General features: G+C 33.6%; 1 protein-coding gene across 2 annotated transcripts in view; it reads left to right on the top strand.

Moving 5' to 3' along the window:
* Window positions 1-1,201: 1,201 nt before the first annotated feature.
* The window catches only part of LOC117420882 (E3 ubiquitin-protein ligase ARK2C-like), a 30,870-nt gene continuing 14,598 nt past the window's right edge, over window positions 1,202-17,473 (top strand). For both annotated transcript variants that reach the window (XM_034034603.3, XM_034034602.3), the window contains exon 1: window positions 1,202-1,378. In XM_034034603.3, coding sequence (XP_033890494.3) covers window positions 1,318-1,378 — 61 coding nt within the window. In that variant the 5' untranslated portion in view covers window positions 1,202-1,317. The remainder of the gene's footprint in view (window positions 1,379-17,473) is intronic.

Below are 17,473 nucleotides of genomic sequence, written 5' to 3'. Positions count from 1 at the left end.
TACAAGTTACAGTATATTAGTTATACTATTATATACTCAGTGTTGGGGAATTTTTTTTACAGTTACAAGTTACTTGAACAAAATTGTTAATAATAACAGTAAGTTATTACTTTGAAAAAAGTGCACTTAGTTACAGTTACAAATAGTTACTTCTTAGGCACAGGTTACATTTTACAGAGATATTTTATATCAGTTGGTTGCGCTTCAGCTTGAAATATTGTTTGTGGAACCCACACTTTCCCTCTGATACCATTTACAAGCAAGATGTGTTTTCATGTGACATTTAAGGTTTGACCTACACTGTTTAAGTGCTGTCTAATTTCCATGTTATGCATTAGCCATAGTCCTTTTTAAAAATATAACTATGCTATTTTTCCACACAAAATGTAACGTGTTACCACATTTAGTTACCAATCTGAAAAAGAAACCATTACAGTTATAAATTACTCACAAATATAATAAGATTACAGTAATGAGTTACTCCCCTACACTGCATATACTGTACCCTTCAGAATCCAGTATACATAGTATTTTCACACAGGGATATTTAGATAAATTATTATTCAATTTTACTGAGTACATCTCAATACTGCAACATCCAAAATACTGCAATATTATTCGCACTGTACAACTTTACTGGACAATATAATAATCTGAAGTAAATAAAGCCAATTCTCCTTACATTGCCCTAATTCCAGTCAGCATACATGGACTCGTTTTGAAAACCAATCCTAATGCATATATCACATTTATCAACATTTATAAATCAACACCTCTAATTATGAATAGGATCTGCACGAATTTTACTAAATGGAAATATTTGCATATTTAACACTATAGTGTTAGAACATTTGAGGGAATTGTTTATTATTTATTTTATTATTTTTTGATAATAATAATAATAATAATAATAATAATAATAATAATAATAATAATAATAGTGCACTTTGCTGTAAAGGCTAGTTGACCATTTTGTTGAAAAACAGCGATAAAGGCACAAAGCAACGAAATGCAGACGTGAATCTCGATTTACATACAGCCAGGATTTTACCAGTGCATGCGTATGATTTATTATAGATGCCATGGCTATACAAAGAGAAACCAAGCACAATAAAATCATCCCCATATCGAATTGGCTGCCGCGGGTGCCACAGGAAGCAAGGTCTTAGCTCGGGTGCCCTGTGATTGGTTCATCCTGCCTTTGTGTGCAAGGCAGCTGCAGGATCTGCTCCACATTTGAATGTATAAGGAATTGGAAGGGACCATTTCCATGGGCCATCTGTTACACAGACTGCAGCGCTGACAAAGGTTCCCAGGATGGTTTTAGTGCATGTTGGATATCTGGTTCTTCCTGTTTTTGGCTCTGTAAGAAACAGAGGTATTGTTTATGCTTTTTTAAATTTAACATTTCTATATGTGTATTTTCTCTTACTTTGTTATTGTGAAGGGGTTACAGTAAACTCGTAGTCGTATAATGTAGCCTTAATTCTCCCAGGTTAGGCTATAGTGTATCTTAACAGAGAAACGCCTAACGTTCTGTTTATTGTTAAATTGTTCTAAATCGAATCACTAAAAACAGCGTGTATAAAGGCTATACACAAGACTTGATATTTTCCTTGTTCGTTGTGGTGTTATATTCCATAGACGTTTCGTTTAGCAGTGACAGACACTGCTGTTGGATTATTTATTATACCCTTCCATTCTGTAGTGGCAAGTAGACTAGATGTTTTGTTTTTTTGTTTTTTCGCTTGATGATTCAGATATTATTACAACTTGTATTTGGTTTATTTTGTGAACAGTATGATATCAGTCCAATAACGCATTGGTTGTTGTTTAAAAACGGAACCAAAATATATTCGCAGATGCCCCCCTTATGTTCTGTGGTCGTTTCGCAAAAAACAAGGTCTTTGTGTGTTGATGTTCATCGAGCAAGGACGTAGTTTAGCGTCGAACACGCAGAATGCAGAAATCAATGCATTATTATTATTATTATTATTATTATTATTATTATTATTATTATTATTATTATTATTATTATTATTATTATTATTAGTAAGCGATGTTACGTAATTGCAGTGAAGGATGGTAAATACCGAGGGCTTTTATTTTTAGATCGTGTCAATTAACAGACTAGCCTTCTTAATATGCAGTAAATGTGCTGATTATGTAATAATGATGTCGTGCTTTATTTAAACAATCAGCAGCAATGATTTAATTGTGTGTTTTTTATTTCTTTGTTTTTCTTATTTCATAGTATCGGGGCTGGCTTTACATTTGCATTTATCAGATCTTTGTTTTTCCCCCTTCATTGTGTAGCGAATGGTCATCTGCTGCTGTGTGGTGTGGCCTCTGCCTGTACTCTGCATTTAGCTGTATTGTGACTCCCTTCTTCCTCATTTTCTCTTTCCATCCGAAGAAGACATTGGCATTAAAAACGAAAACTCACTCATAAATCCTTCTGTTAAACAGTGACTAAAAATAACACCTTCTATCTGTAGAAAACCTTTACTGTGTCTTTTTTTCTGTCGAATTATTGTATAGTAAATAACCCATTGTAGAATTACTGTAGATATTAAACCAAATGTCATTGTGTACCCCCCATCCAGTCTTGGTATTAGACTACATTACGCTGTAAATTCCTGTCAATTGGATGCATTCTGCATTGAAACGATTATACCAAAGCTTCATTGAATACACCAGATTTATTACAGACTTACGTTTAATATATATATATATATATATATATATATATATATATATATATATATATATATATATATATATATATAATATAATCTTTGAAGGTGCATTGTACTACAAATACTACAGCTATGGCCAAAAGTTTTGCATCACCTAGAATTTTAGGATTATATATGTGTGTGTGTGTGTGTGTGTGTGTGTGTGTGTGTGTGTGTGTATACATATATTAACATAATTTAGATATTTTATTTACATCATGTAGTCAAAAAAAAAAAAAAAAAAGGTATCGTAAAAGTCTACCGGAAGCCATAATAGTAGTATATTTCATGATAGATTTTGAAATGTCACATTTTTAAATCGTCAGTTTTTTGTTAACTATATGGAAAACTACGGTATGTAATTCAATATGTTAACGTGTCATTATTCAGTAGGTTTTATTCAACTTTATGAAGCAAAATTAGTTAATTCTATAGAGTGATACAAAACGTTTGACCATAGTATATGTTACTATGCAGATAAATACCCTGTAGTGTATAATTACTGAGTATTGCATAAACATTATCCCATGTTGTATTGAAGTAATAAAACAGTCAAACATTAAGAGTTTATTTGTCAAAGATGAGCAGCCATGCTTTTTTAAATATATTTTTTAATTGCAATGGTATACTGCACCTGTCATTTACGGTAATTGTTTTGTTTATTTTTTTTGGCAAATTATTTAATTCATTTTCAATGAAGAAAACTTAAAAACAAAATGCATTTATAGATTTCGAAATTTAAAATGTAAATTGTAAAACATATTTAGATATTTTTAACGGTTAACAGCTTTACATTTTTATGGGGCATGCTTACAATGCCATTACCAACACATTGCAAAATGCTATCCATTTCACAGGGGTGATTGTATCCTGCACTGCTATGGAAATCCTCTTTCTTAGATTCAATAATGTCTTTTTAATTCTTTGGTTGTGGTTCTTTACCTTTTGTTCTTGTATTAGAATTTAATGCATGGTCTTGTTTTTACATTGAATAGTTGATTCCAATGTAATCTTTCTGTAGAAAACATGTACCCTGCTGTACTGTAATGTGCTGTAGCATATACACACCAGATCATTGGATGCTGCTTTTTGTTTTGTTAACCCTGTACTGAGCATGGTGGGCCTTGCCTTTATTGTCTGCATGGAATTATTATTATTATTATTATTATTATTATTATTATTATTATTATTATTATTATTACACAGTTCCATATATACTAATCTTTCAATAAAGAATATAGTATTTTTCTAACCTTCAGTGTGCTTCTTGCTGGCTTTCATTTATTGTCTTACCCTGCGGTGATAATAGATTATATCCTTGCTTTTTTCCCCATCACAAGACCTGATTCAGTTTATATTTGCATTTCTGTATTTCTATTGTAGGAAGCTCTTTTATCTAAGTAAATGGTGGTTGTCATGACAGACATGCCTTATCGATAGTCGTTTCCTAGACCCAAGTGTGTATTTTTGTGGATGCTGTATATTATAATAATAGCTTGTGCTTTTCACAGAGAGACTATTCAAATCTGATTTTTTTTCAAGACTTCCAAAACCATTAAATTATTTCTAAATCGAGGTTATGCTAATTGTTTATACTTTTCTAAATTCAGTTAGATTTGGGTTTAGATTAGATGAAGGTTTAATGTGAATTATTATAACCTTTTGTTATACTATGTTAGGTATAAAGAATATTACTCATTGAGTCATTTGTTGCAAGGACTTTACACCAATGACATTGATCTGTCAATTACTCTCTGGTATCAATGCAATAGAAGGCTTGTTTGCCAGATAACAATATTAGGTTAAATGTGATCAGCACCTAAAAAAAAAACTTGGTTATTCTGCTTAAACATATTTTGATATCCTTAAAGAACACAAGCAATTCAATCTCCCAGAAAGCTTTGAATTCAAACTATTTAAAGTCCTGATCACATTTACCATAGGATAACATTATTATTATTATTATTATTATTATTATTATTATTATTATTATTATTATTATTATTATTATATTACTAAATGAATTGCATTACAATAGATGCTATTATAAACTACACTTGTCTCTTGTTGACATACACATTAATATTGTAGATACAATGTATTTAAACTGGCATACTTTTGGGTTAATTGTCTGTTACAGAGCTGTTACAAAGTACAAGATAAATTGTTGTTGATAAATTGCTACAGAGTATTATGTCTTAGTTGCTGCAGAGTATAATGTTCTTATTCATAAAGGGGACAAGACTGTACAATACATTTCTTAGACCTCCAGAGTCGTGTGCATGTCAGATACCAAATCCACAGGAACTTGCAGAGCTTTCATTAGAAAGACCCACTGGTTTCCCTGTAATGCAGTTTGATATAGTAAGAATGGGGTTATCAATCTTACAGAAATATGTCTAGTTTATTATTTAAAAACAAACATGTCTGTGTATGGATATTATGATAAAACAAGCAAATGTTTTTTTCAGGCCTTAAGGGAACAATAGACACAATGTCTCTCAGACACCCTCACTCATTATGTCCTTTTTTATTACCTTGGTAACAGGGGCATTTTTCAGTACTACACAAGACACTGTCTGGGTGTAGTAAATTAAATATTTGAGTTAATTAGAAACCATAAGACTATAAAATGTTACAAAGGACGATGAAATCTATAATTAGCAAAGACATTATCCCTTTTCCTTATGTGTCTAAGATGTCTGAAATGTGAGCAAAATTATTATTTATAAACATTAAGGCACATACTTCTCGTTCCATATGCTTTTTTCCTTAAAGACTACTCAAAATGTATGAAGTCATGTACTCTGTTTAGCCCAATAAAATCTAAACTTTACATAAATACCTTTCAGGGAACTCAAAAAGAGGGAAGCTTGAAACAGAACACCAGGGATTTAGCAAGATAGGCCGGGTCTTCCTATGTGTTTATAATTTGTTTTTAAAATAGCTAGAGCAATTTGGGGGTCAAGTTATTAGAATATACAACTATTTACTTATTCAGTGTAAAATATACAGTATATAAATCTGACAAGCTAACTCCCAATTATATTTGTAACTAGAAATGAGACTTTCAAGATATTTTCTTTTTTAGTATCCATTTTTATCTCCTGACTGTAGCTTCTGTCCTCTACCGTGTTAGTACATTGCAATGAATATGCCCAAGATCAGAGGGTCGGATGGGGTTTGGTTTGGTGTTCTGTGCTCTGCATTGAGCTGCCTCTTCCTTATAAACTGGATTTGATTATCGTTAGTGACTAGTTTGGCCAATATGTGATATTATATTGCTTGTCTTGTGCAAGAATTTGGGCTATGAAAAATAAATTGACAATTGCTTTGAAAATACGATATTCCTCATTATGTGCCCTATTCATAAAAGTACTTGCCGACTGCTGTAATAAAAATAATTTCATTTAAAACTAGTCATCCATATTGCTATTCATAAAATGGTCTGGGAATACAGGTGACTGTTGCAAAGCACTTTATGAATGGGTATACAGTCATTCAAGAATGCATATCCGCCACTTTTTGATGACATCATCAGCATTATTAATGTTTCCTGGTGGCGTCGATAGCTGTTGCAAAAAAAAAAAACAGAATCCACTGACAGTACTACCGAAACCCAAGTCTGCAGCTGCCAGTCACGGGCAGTTTGCAAAACCTGATTCTGATGCCCTTATCACGTCTGCCAAAAATTCAGGACTTGTCATAATTTAGAAATAAAAGTATTTTTTAAATAAATACTTTGTATTTTCGTTTTGTTTGGCAAAAAAAACAAAACAACAATAATACATTTAAATAATAATACTAATAATAATCATTTTGAAAACTTTAAATGCTAATCTTACAAACTCTCAACTATTATTATTATTATTATTATTATTATTATTATTATTATTATTATTATTAATAATAATAATAATAAACCCCACTTAAAGCAAGGAATCAATCAGGGCCAAGTTTATGTTCATGAATCAGTGAAAGTTTCTTATTATAATAAGAAATAATGAGATACTAAGTCAAAATAATGAGATAGTATGTCAACTTTATAATGGAAATTTAAAAAGTATTTCTTTTTTTTTGGTGGCGGAAATGGGCTTCCATACAAAATGGATCGTTTTGTGGTGCGCGAAAAAAAATAAAGACTCCCTTTCGAACACTGATCTCACAGTCAAGCCTAAATTTCCCACCGACTGCATCAGCAGCACTGGTATAGTGTATATTGTAACGCTCCATGAAAATAAACAGGTTCACACAGGCAGTATTCATGCAGACTGTTTATTGTGAACACCGATAAAACAAATAAAAAGAAGAAAAAAACGCTGTCAGCCACAGATCACGGTAAAGAAATAATAATAATAAAATATTCAGTATCTCACTTGCTCTCCGCTTCACAGCGCTGTTTCAAAATGATTATGCCAGAGAATAAGTTCTTGTGTGAGTGTATATTTATATTAAACATTTTCCTTCAGATATTTATTTTTTTCAAAACAAGCAGTGTAGTAATAAAATATGTCTTTAAAAAAATAGTCTGCCGAGGCTGTTGTTAATTTAGACTTGATTATAGAAAGCGTTCAGTAACTCCTAGTTGTTGTTGTTCACTCTTATGAATAGCAGGTTGATGCTCAGGACCGATGAAAACTTAATGCTAATGAGGTAATTGTTAACCTTTCTCTCAATTTGTTAAAAACATGCCTTCATAGACGAAAATCGCTGGGGCTTAACGACGTGTCTGAATGATCTCTTATGAATAGCAACTGCCGTTAAATAGACGGCTGTGGACGAAATCCAATCATGTGCTCCTGTTTCCTCATTTCGACAGGCGTTAACCCTTTATGAATAGACCCCTGTGACTCACCATACAGCACACCATGGCTTTGCAAAACCTTTCTAAAGAGGTGGAGCGATAACAGCTGAGCTGTCTCGATGCTACTTAACAGGCTGTAACGGTAACGTGACAAAATAACTGCTTTTTATTTTAAAATGTATTTGTACTTAAATATTGGAGCTCATAATAAGGAAATCATAGGCTCAATAAAAGTCAAACAAATAATTGACCCCTGTCGCCCATTCAGGGGGGATTTTAAAGAAGTATATTTATATTATTGCTCCTGGTACAGTACAGTGTAAGGATATAACTATAGATTAAAGGCTGAGGACATCTGTTAATTCTCATTGAGAAAGACAAGACTTCAAGGTTAATTTGTAATAGAACATATTGAGACGAAATGTTGAAACTGGTGGATAGTGAAGAGGATACATAAAAACCAGGAAACAAACAGCAAATAAGGAATTCCTACAGAACTGTCTATCACAAATGGGACATAAAATATTGAATTAACTAATGACCAGCTATTGAGCCAATGTGCTTGCATGCTAGATCTGTCAAAAAGGGTTTCCTAGGTGACATCCACAGCTTTGTAAATCACACCTGTTCTATATCAGAGGCCTGTCTTGTAGCTACCAGGTTTATATTACAGATTCATATAATACAAAATAAATCACGTTAGTTATTGTCTCCTGTGCTGTGCACAATATCTTTCTCAGCATCAAGATTGCTTTGATATTTATGGATTAACATACCCTGGCTCATACGGTAGATCAACTGTGGAATAAAGCAGAAAAAAATACCTGTGTGTGAGTTGGGTCAAATCACAGAACTGTTCAGCTGAACATCTCATCCACATAAAAGTTCCCTGTAGCAATTACAGTGCAGCTGATTTTTACGGTAGAGGCTGAACTATCTGCTCTCCCTATTCTCGATAACCACTAACTACCATTCAGTACTTAAGATTTTTAAATTGAATTTTTAATGCAATTATTATTGTTTTTTAATGATGATATACATATGTCAGTGGTTCGTATCTGTTTGCATGTGAGAATATACCTTTCTCTTTGGAGGTTTACAAGGGGATGGGTCGCCTTCACTTCCTCAATTGATCCCTTCTTCTACTTGCAATTTAAACTAAATCTAGCTGGTTCACTGGGCTGGGCATTTCAAAGTTTTCTCTTATTTATCCACATCTTATTTATCCGCATCTGCAGAAGGCTTCACTGCAGATGCGGATAAATAAGATGTGGATAAATAAGAGAAAATATTTACAGTACTTGCTTACTAGCATTATTAGGAATGAAATAGAGGCCACAATAACAAATGTGTTTGTTTGAGAGTTTTTATGTAAGATCGTGCACCACCTATACTGAAATACTAAATACAGAAAACAACAAAATACCTTAAGAAGTGAGAGCCCCTGTGAAGGTCTTAAAGTTGGAGGGAGATGTAAGTAATACTGTAGCTAAACCCTCCCGATTTGGTCAAACTTTGGATCCAAGATAGTCATAACTGTGCTTCAGTAGAGACAAGCAAGTCCAGTATCACTCCATATTTAGTCAGTATGAAACTCCTGTTTCCCATCCACTCATACAATACCTTTCACGAGCAAGCATGCTGAACATATAGTGGGTCGATCTTGACCCCTAGCTTACTGGGCTAATGGTATTGCTGTGTCTAGGCAATAACGGAACTGTAGAGTCAGTATAACCAGCGAACAGAGTCTGAATGCATTATTTAAAAGAGGAGCCATAGTGATATCCTTACGCAAGTTTTCCGATTCATGCATTTATCTCGTCCGTGTTCACTTCACTCTGTCTAAACTGCCCCATTAGGGGGATGTCTTGGGTTGTAGACAGTATCTCTCTAAAATGTATATTAACATATCAGAGACAACATTTGTAAGCTCAGTTGTATTCCCATTATTATTATTATTATTATTATTATTTATTTCTTAGCAGATGCCCTTATCCAGGGCGACTTACAATCGCAAGCAAATACAAATACATTCAAGTGTTACAATATAAGTCATACAATAAGAACAAGAAATACATTTGGTCACTTAATGTTATTTCATAACAAACTGCTTTAGGCTATGTGTTTGTGTGAGGATTAAACACATTAAGCAACCTGAAAGGTTGACATTTGAGGTAATAAACAGTACTGTATAATCTGTATAGAATTTCAGAGGCCTGTTGTGATTGAGTCAAGGCTAAAAAAAAATGCTGGCCTTGCTTTCCAGACCATGTCATAGGAAAGTCTGCTCAGAAGTTCATAAGAAGAGATATGTCATTCTACCCAATAGTACTTCAGCTGGCTGGTTGAGCACCACTGACAGATGAGGTCAGAGAGAAGCAGTGGTGTGTGTGGAATTCTGTGATGGGAAGAGAGGGGGAAGGGGGCTTGTAGTGCGCCATCTCCTGCTCATTTATTTCCCTTCAGTTATAGGTGAATACTCTTAGCTAATGATTTTTGACCCAGTGTCAGCTCAGAGGAGTCTTTTATCTTTATCCAGGAAATGAGGAAAACAATTAATTAGATTCCCACAACCAGAATTCCATACTTAGCTTGATGGGGGATGAATAAAATGAGTGAAGTAATTTCCCTGTTTTACCAATTTAGTTTATTTGGTACATGCAAGTTAGCTACCTATTACGAAAAGGCTGATGTGCCTCTGAGAGATGACCCATATATCACTGAGAGTCATCTGAAGGATGATCATTATTGCATAATGAACGTTGCTTTAGGAAACAGTAAACAAAAACACAGTAGCTTATGTGTGGTTAATCACCAGGCCTTCTTTAGTAAGTCACTCTTCAATACGCCACAGATTGTGAGATGATAAGATGTCTGAATCCTCACTTGCCATTAAACTCTAAAATAAAATAAGAATTACATCAGAATAAACTAATAATAATAATAATAATAATAATAATAATAATAATAATAATAATAATAATAATAATAATAATAATTGATTGGATACCATTGGTTTACTAGGACTTTAGTATAAAATACAGCCAATATAAAGCCTTCCTTGTCATATAAATGAATGTAGACTTATTAAATATTTAGAATGAAACTCTACCAGGGAGAGCGACGCATTACATTTGCATCTGATAAATCCATTATTAACAGAGCACAGCAGCTTCATTTTATGATTCACTATTTTTTTCTGCTTTGTTGCTTATGACTGGAATATTAAGATTGTATATTTATCAGACTTGTAGTGGAGTCCTCAAACCTCGAGTCCGTGTCCCTGTCGCGAGTGTTGAGTCCAAGTCCAAGTCACAAGTCCTTGACTTCGATTGTCGAGTCCTTGAAACAAACTCAAATCCATTTTCAGGCATACCAAAATGACTGTGTAATGTCAGAAAGGGGTACACTGTCAGATTTTGGTACATGTGCAATCGATTGCAATCTGATGGGTGTTTTCCTATTTTCAAAAAGAGGTACATTTACCATTAATTATACATTCTTTTTTTGCAAACTTAAACTGGAAACACACAATCATTTTCTCTAAAAAGAAAAAACAATTCACGAGAAGTCCACCACAAAGCTGTACAAGTAAAAAAAAAAATAAAAAATTATAAGACCCAATGTATTGCATATAATAAATATTTGCATACTATTTTCATGATGGTGGAAAAATATGATAAATGACATTAAAAACAACATATAAGACTGGAAAATATGACAAATGCAATTAAAAAACATTTAAAAGACAGAAAACTGCATAACGTACCAGATTTGAATGGGCGTTTACCTGCTTTCTTACACCAGTAAGAAATTAAAGTTACTTTCACCCCTGACTATAGCATCTACTTTGACTTCAGTTTGGGTAAAATCTGCCAATCTGATTTAGACATTGCTGGAACTGTATATATACTGTGTTCTTAAATAGTAAATGTAGTATTATTTTTATCATTTGTTTTGCAAAACAGAAACGTTATGTTATCATACAGATAGATTTCTAGGTTGGCGCGGCACAGCGTATTGTTAATGTGTTTCTCCCGTATCCATAAATTATTTTCATTTGGGGAAATCAGTCCTTCTGTCATATCAGTCTGATATATCGGCCTGTTTGACAGTAGGCAATTTTCGATTTGAGACTTTAGTACCTAGTTTTACACTGAATATGCTAGGTGAATTAATTGACGCTGCTTTCAAACAGTGATGGTGTTTGCTAGGAATGAGTGGAGATTAGAAGCAAAACACAGAATATTTAATCACAATTTCTGGTATGAATTAAGAAGCTCTAAAAGTATGATTATAACTGATATGATCATTCTTTTTTCATTAATTTTTGTTTTCAATAAACTCAAAAGGTGAACAATGTTCTATTGTTTTCAGTGCAAAGAAATACATTTTAATCCAGAGATTCAAGGAACTCAGCAAAATCAAATTACGTATTTTTCAAGAATGCAGTTTTAGAAATGTATTTCTACATGCTTAAAAACCTTTAAAGTACGGTTTAAAGAAGTAAAGAGAAAGGCTTGTTAAAAGCCAAATAATTATACTTGTTTACCATGCTGACATTATTTATTCCTTATAAAACCTAATGCAAAAGAGACAAAAAAACTTGGTCTGCGATGGATGCAGTTGGATTTGTGTGGGGTATGTTTACGCTACAACTCGCTTCCAATTTCTTATTCTTACTATGATTGGCTGCAAAGACAACAGGGCTAACCAGTGATTGGATAATGTTTTGTTGGGGGGGGGGTTATTGTGCACAGTTTCCTAGTAACTGTAATATTATTTGTGTAATAGAAAATAAACAAGGACTCATTGTTAATATCTCTGAGTCACGGAGTCTGCATGTTCGAGTCTGAGTCCGAGTCTGAGTCACACAAGGTCGTGTCCGAGTCGAGTCAGAGTCACGAAAAATGCGACTCGAGTCTAAGTCCTTGGCTCGAGTCCTACAAGTCTGATATTTAGTCTGTTATGACTTAGGTACTAATAAAGGCTTCTCCATTGATTTTTCTCATGGCTGTTTAAATGTTCCTATTTCAAGACAGCTGGCCTGGGATGAGTCAATGGTTAGCTTAGATATTTCTTCCAAAATCTCACAGGAGACCAGTTTGAATATCTTCAAGCCCTGGTCTTTTTTTGATTAGACAAATTAAGACATAGCTTGGGTGCTTACCACACTGAGTACAGGCACTGAATACAACATCCCCATACTTTTTGAAAAACATCTGATGTGACAAACGAAATAGCCACTCAAGAGGCTGTTCAATGGGGGTATGAACTGCATACAGCTGTGCTTCTTAAAGAGCTCAATATGGCTTATAACAAGGGCCCTGCATTTTTCATGACTTGTTTTTTTAATCTGCAATTTAGTCCTAAACCTCCAGATGTCCATATAGCCACTTCAGCGAAACTGATCAAAAGAATATTGTATTCCTTCGAATTTAAGAAGCCCTTGAATTTAAGACTAATGACACTTCCACTAAGAAAGCAGGGAAGCGCCCATTCAAATCTGGTTCGTTATGCTGTTTTCGGTCTTTTACATCTTTTTAAATTGAATTTATCATATTTTACAGTCTTTTACATCATTTTTCATATAATGTAACATATTTTTCCACCATTAAGGAAATAGAATAACAATATTTATCATATGCAATACATTGGGTCGTGTACATTTTATTACTTCTGCAACTTTGAGGTGGACTTTTGTCTTGTTTATCGTGAATTGTTTTTTTTAACTTTTAGATAAATTGATTGTCTGTTTCCAGTTTGAGTTTCAAAAAAAGAATGTATAATTAATGGTAAATATACCTCTGTTTGACAGTAGGAAAACACCCATCAGATTGCAATTCATTTCAAACACTACACCTGGTTAACCAACTGACCATGCTTAAGTTTAATAGCAAAATATAATGCACAAGAACTGAGATATTTAGTTATAGTATCTATACTGTTCAGGGATCAGTGCCAGAAACGGGAAATCTATTAAAAAAACAGAAGTATATATTTCTGCCTGGTGAGATCTAGATGCAAGAAAATGTAATTAATTTTTTTCCAAAATGATTTGTGTAAAGGTGTACTGTACTGTAAATTAAAATCCTTTTAAAATCCTGTTATACGTATTCGCAGGGATGTAAGAGTTAAATAAATGTCATTATAAAATGGTTTAGATAAATTAAGTGCTGTGATTGGCTGAACAAGATCACATGACTGTGCGGTAATAATTATCTTACCGCACGGATATGACATCATAGACCAACTTACTTACCTGATCTATTAATATTAATACGCCTTAATAGTAACAATTATCTAAACAGTGTTTCTGTTACAACTGAAACAGCATTTAAATCACTCAGCAATCTGTTTTTTTTTTCATCTCTGTCAGAATTACAGAAAAACTGGCAAATATACTGTGGTATTTATTTAGTCAGAGAACAGAACAAAGAAAACTCTGAGGCAAGCAGTAGCAGTAACACTATTCAAAAGCCATCTGAGAAATCACCATGCAAGTCTTACTCAGCATGTAATATACAGTATATGCAGCAGCGGCATCTACTTATTAAACTAAGTATCGCCTTATAAAACTGACTAGTGAGTAAGCAATGTTTAAATTTGACACAACAGTTACATCTCACCACTACCCTCCGAATTCAGGAACATATTTAAAACAAAATTAAAATCTCTTCTGCTCTCTTTTGACACAACCGTTGGGCTTTTAAACAAGGTCGGTTTCAGTATAGAATTCTATTGTGCTCGCCGCGGACGGGAAGGACTGCGGCACTGTGCAAACTGACACGGATGTCATCTCATCATATCATCTAATGCTGGTTTACAATCTAGGGAAATCACGCCTTACCGGCACCGATATGAAAACAGCCTCAGAAATTATTGGTCAGCTTCTCTTGAAGAGCGCAAAATCTGAGTAGGATAATTTCCTAGAAAAAAACAAACAAAAAAAACAAACACTTGGGAGCCCCTCCCTCGAGTGCCAGTGCAGTAGTTTGGCTGTTCCATGAATCCTCCCTCAGATGTGGGAAATCAGTCTGATTTCAATTCGCAAATGCCATTTCATCTCAAAAATGTTACTGTAAATGGCAATGTTTATGGCAAATAAAAAAAGTACAAAATATATGTTACAATCAAACAGTTTTCAGGGACTATTTATAAGCGAATTAACCCACTCCAGGGTGTGCGGTAAGACATTTCTTACTGCACTTCCTGGGTGGTTGAAGGGACTCGGCCTGCGGCCTCTTGCCTATTGATTGCTCATTACGTGGGTTACTGTGGAGGCTATATTGACATCTTGTGCCTGTAGGACTAAATTACAGGTTAAAAAACCAAGTCGTGAAAAATGCAGGGCTCTACTTATAACATCACTGTTACTTTTACACATCACCCATGGAAATGTACAATATGCCCATGTATCTAACCATTAGTATTTTAGAATAGTACACCATATCGATTAACATATTGCTAGATTAGATGACAGCACGGAGCAGGTACAAAGTAATTCCTTGCTATCACTTCCATGAAAAAGCAGCTGTTGACAAGGAAAGTGAGGGGTGATTAAATTTCACAGTGTGCTTCAATTCTTTTTTTGTTGTGGGTAGGCTATAGGCTAGATATATTTTATTATTATTAATTGGTGATTTAGCAGACGTTTTTATCCAAAATGACTTGCTGAGACTAGGGGGTGAACTATGCATCAGCTGCTGCCGCAGAGTCACTTACAATAGGACCTGTTTTACATCTCATCCAAATAATAGGTAATTGCAAGTAGATCTTTTGCTTATTTATTTATTTTTGGTAGGGGGTGAGGGGGGCAAATGTAATACGTGATTTTGATTTAAAAAAAAAAAAGTTTGCAAAAAAATGTAGGCCCACTGCAGGTTATAATGTTTTTGTATTTTTTTTCTTAATTCACTATAATATGATAAGCTACATTATGTTTGTGTTGCTGACCCAGGAATGTATGAAGGTATTAATGCATTTAGAGGCAACAGAAAAAGTTTGACTGTTTGTTTTCATAATAAGTTTTGTGTATACTTGATTTTAAACAGACAAGACTTACAACTCATGCCAGATTCCAGAACAGACAGCATTGGAGAGGGTATTACACCATTTATTTCAATATGGATTTGGTTGGGACCCCTAAATGGGTGGCATTGTGAATTTTTGTTTTTATACCAACATGTATCCCGTTTTAGCTAAGGAGGCACACAATACATATATTTTATGCCTTGATTTTTAATACCATACCAAAAGTAAGCAAGGTACATAGTTGTGGATCAGTTATATTTAATGCATTAACCAAGTAAGTGCTCTTGGCTTCTGATATTTCTGAAGCAGAAATGAATACAGAGTCTTTTCAAGTGTTTCTGTAGAACTCACCGGCCCATGTCAATTAAAAAGGCAGGAACAGCTGAAGTGCTCAAATGTTCACTGAGGGCTCATCTGTTCATTTCCTGCAAGCACTTTGCTGTAATAGACATTGATTGTTTGATTTAAGTCTTTTCGTGAGGTTCTGCTGAATAAGCACATTAGAGAATGAGTTTCCTTCGGTTGTGCAGAGAATAAACTAGACACATCCTCCCTTAAAGGTATGCTTGTAGTGTATTATATTTTAATTGCTTATTGATTAAACATTTATCTGAATTGGGTCATTTCATTGTATTGTTTTAACAGCAGAAATGGGCCTGGGAATGTCATAAAAATACACTTTAATATCAAATAAAAGTGGAGTAGCAAGATAGCATCAGGAATGAGACAAGAAAAGCTGCAGTTTAAGCACGTATGAACACTTTTAATAGCCAAAAACAGGAACAAAGAAGCAGACACAAGGGCCAAAATTGTTTGTTTATTTTTGGGAGCTCCCAGGGCAAAATAGATGATTATGTGTTAGTTTGTTGTACGTTGTACTCACATCATAACATCTGCATTAACATTCAGATGGTATTATAAACATTCAGACACCGAAGATGCTTTTTTTTCTTTTTTTTTGTTAACGTGTCTAATTAGTTTTATTTAGATGTTATGTTGTAGAAATGTTAAAGCTTTGTCTATTAACAGTAAAGGCCATACAAAGGAATTAGAAACATTGGAGAGGCCCAACGTGATCTATCTGAGAATCTGCTGAATTTCTTTTACAACGGCTATGCACTATCCATGACATGATTTTGCTTGGGAAACAAATCAGATTTGACATAGAAAAATAAGCGGAAGTCAGAACAATTTTTATAAGAAAAAATAAATTTGAAAACATTCCTATGTTTCATACAAAACAGTTAAACCCTTTTTTCTAAATTTCTTTAAAGTTCTCTAAAATCACGTCTCAGCATTAAAACAAATTGAGTTTTATTCATTAAACTTGTTCATTAAAATATGTTGCCTGTTCATGATAAATATATAAATTCTTGTAACATTTTTGGGATTCAATTATACAGCTATGGATAAAAGTTTTGCATCACCTACAATTTTAGGATTTAGACCTTTTATTTAACATTTCACAGAAACTACAAAATGATATTGCAACAGTCTACCGGAAGAAATTTGTCAGTTTTTCGTGAAGTATATGGAAAGCTTCAAATGGTATGCAATTCAATATGTTAACGTAACATTATTCAACAGATTTCATTTGACTTTATGGAGCAAAATGAGTTAATTCTATTGGGTGAGGCAAAACTTTGGCCATAGGTACCATTCATATTGGTCAAGGGAGCTGATACATGACATTAAGCGTCCAGTTCTTTGACTTCAATTTAAGATAGGGCTGAAGGGAATCTTTAAAAATAATTAAGAGATTTTTTCCATTTTCTCACCAATCATTATTTAAAATGTCTAAAGGTCAAAATCCAGGGTAAAGCATTTTAAGAAGACCAATGCATATTAAAGTATGTGTTCTTAACCAGTATTTAAAAATATGACTATACATTGAATT

The sequence above is a fragment of the Acipenser ruthenus genome, chromosome 1 (assembly GCF_902713425.1).
Source record: "Acipenser ruthenus chromosome 1, fAciRut3.2 maternal haplotype, whole genome shotgun sequence".
NCBI lineage: Eukaryota > Metazoa > Chordata > Actinopteri > Acipenseriformes > Acipenseridae > Acipenser > Acipenser ruthenus.
This window is presented reverse-complemented; position numbering and strand designations above follow the sequence as displayed.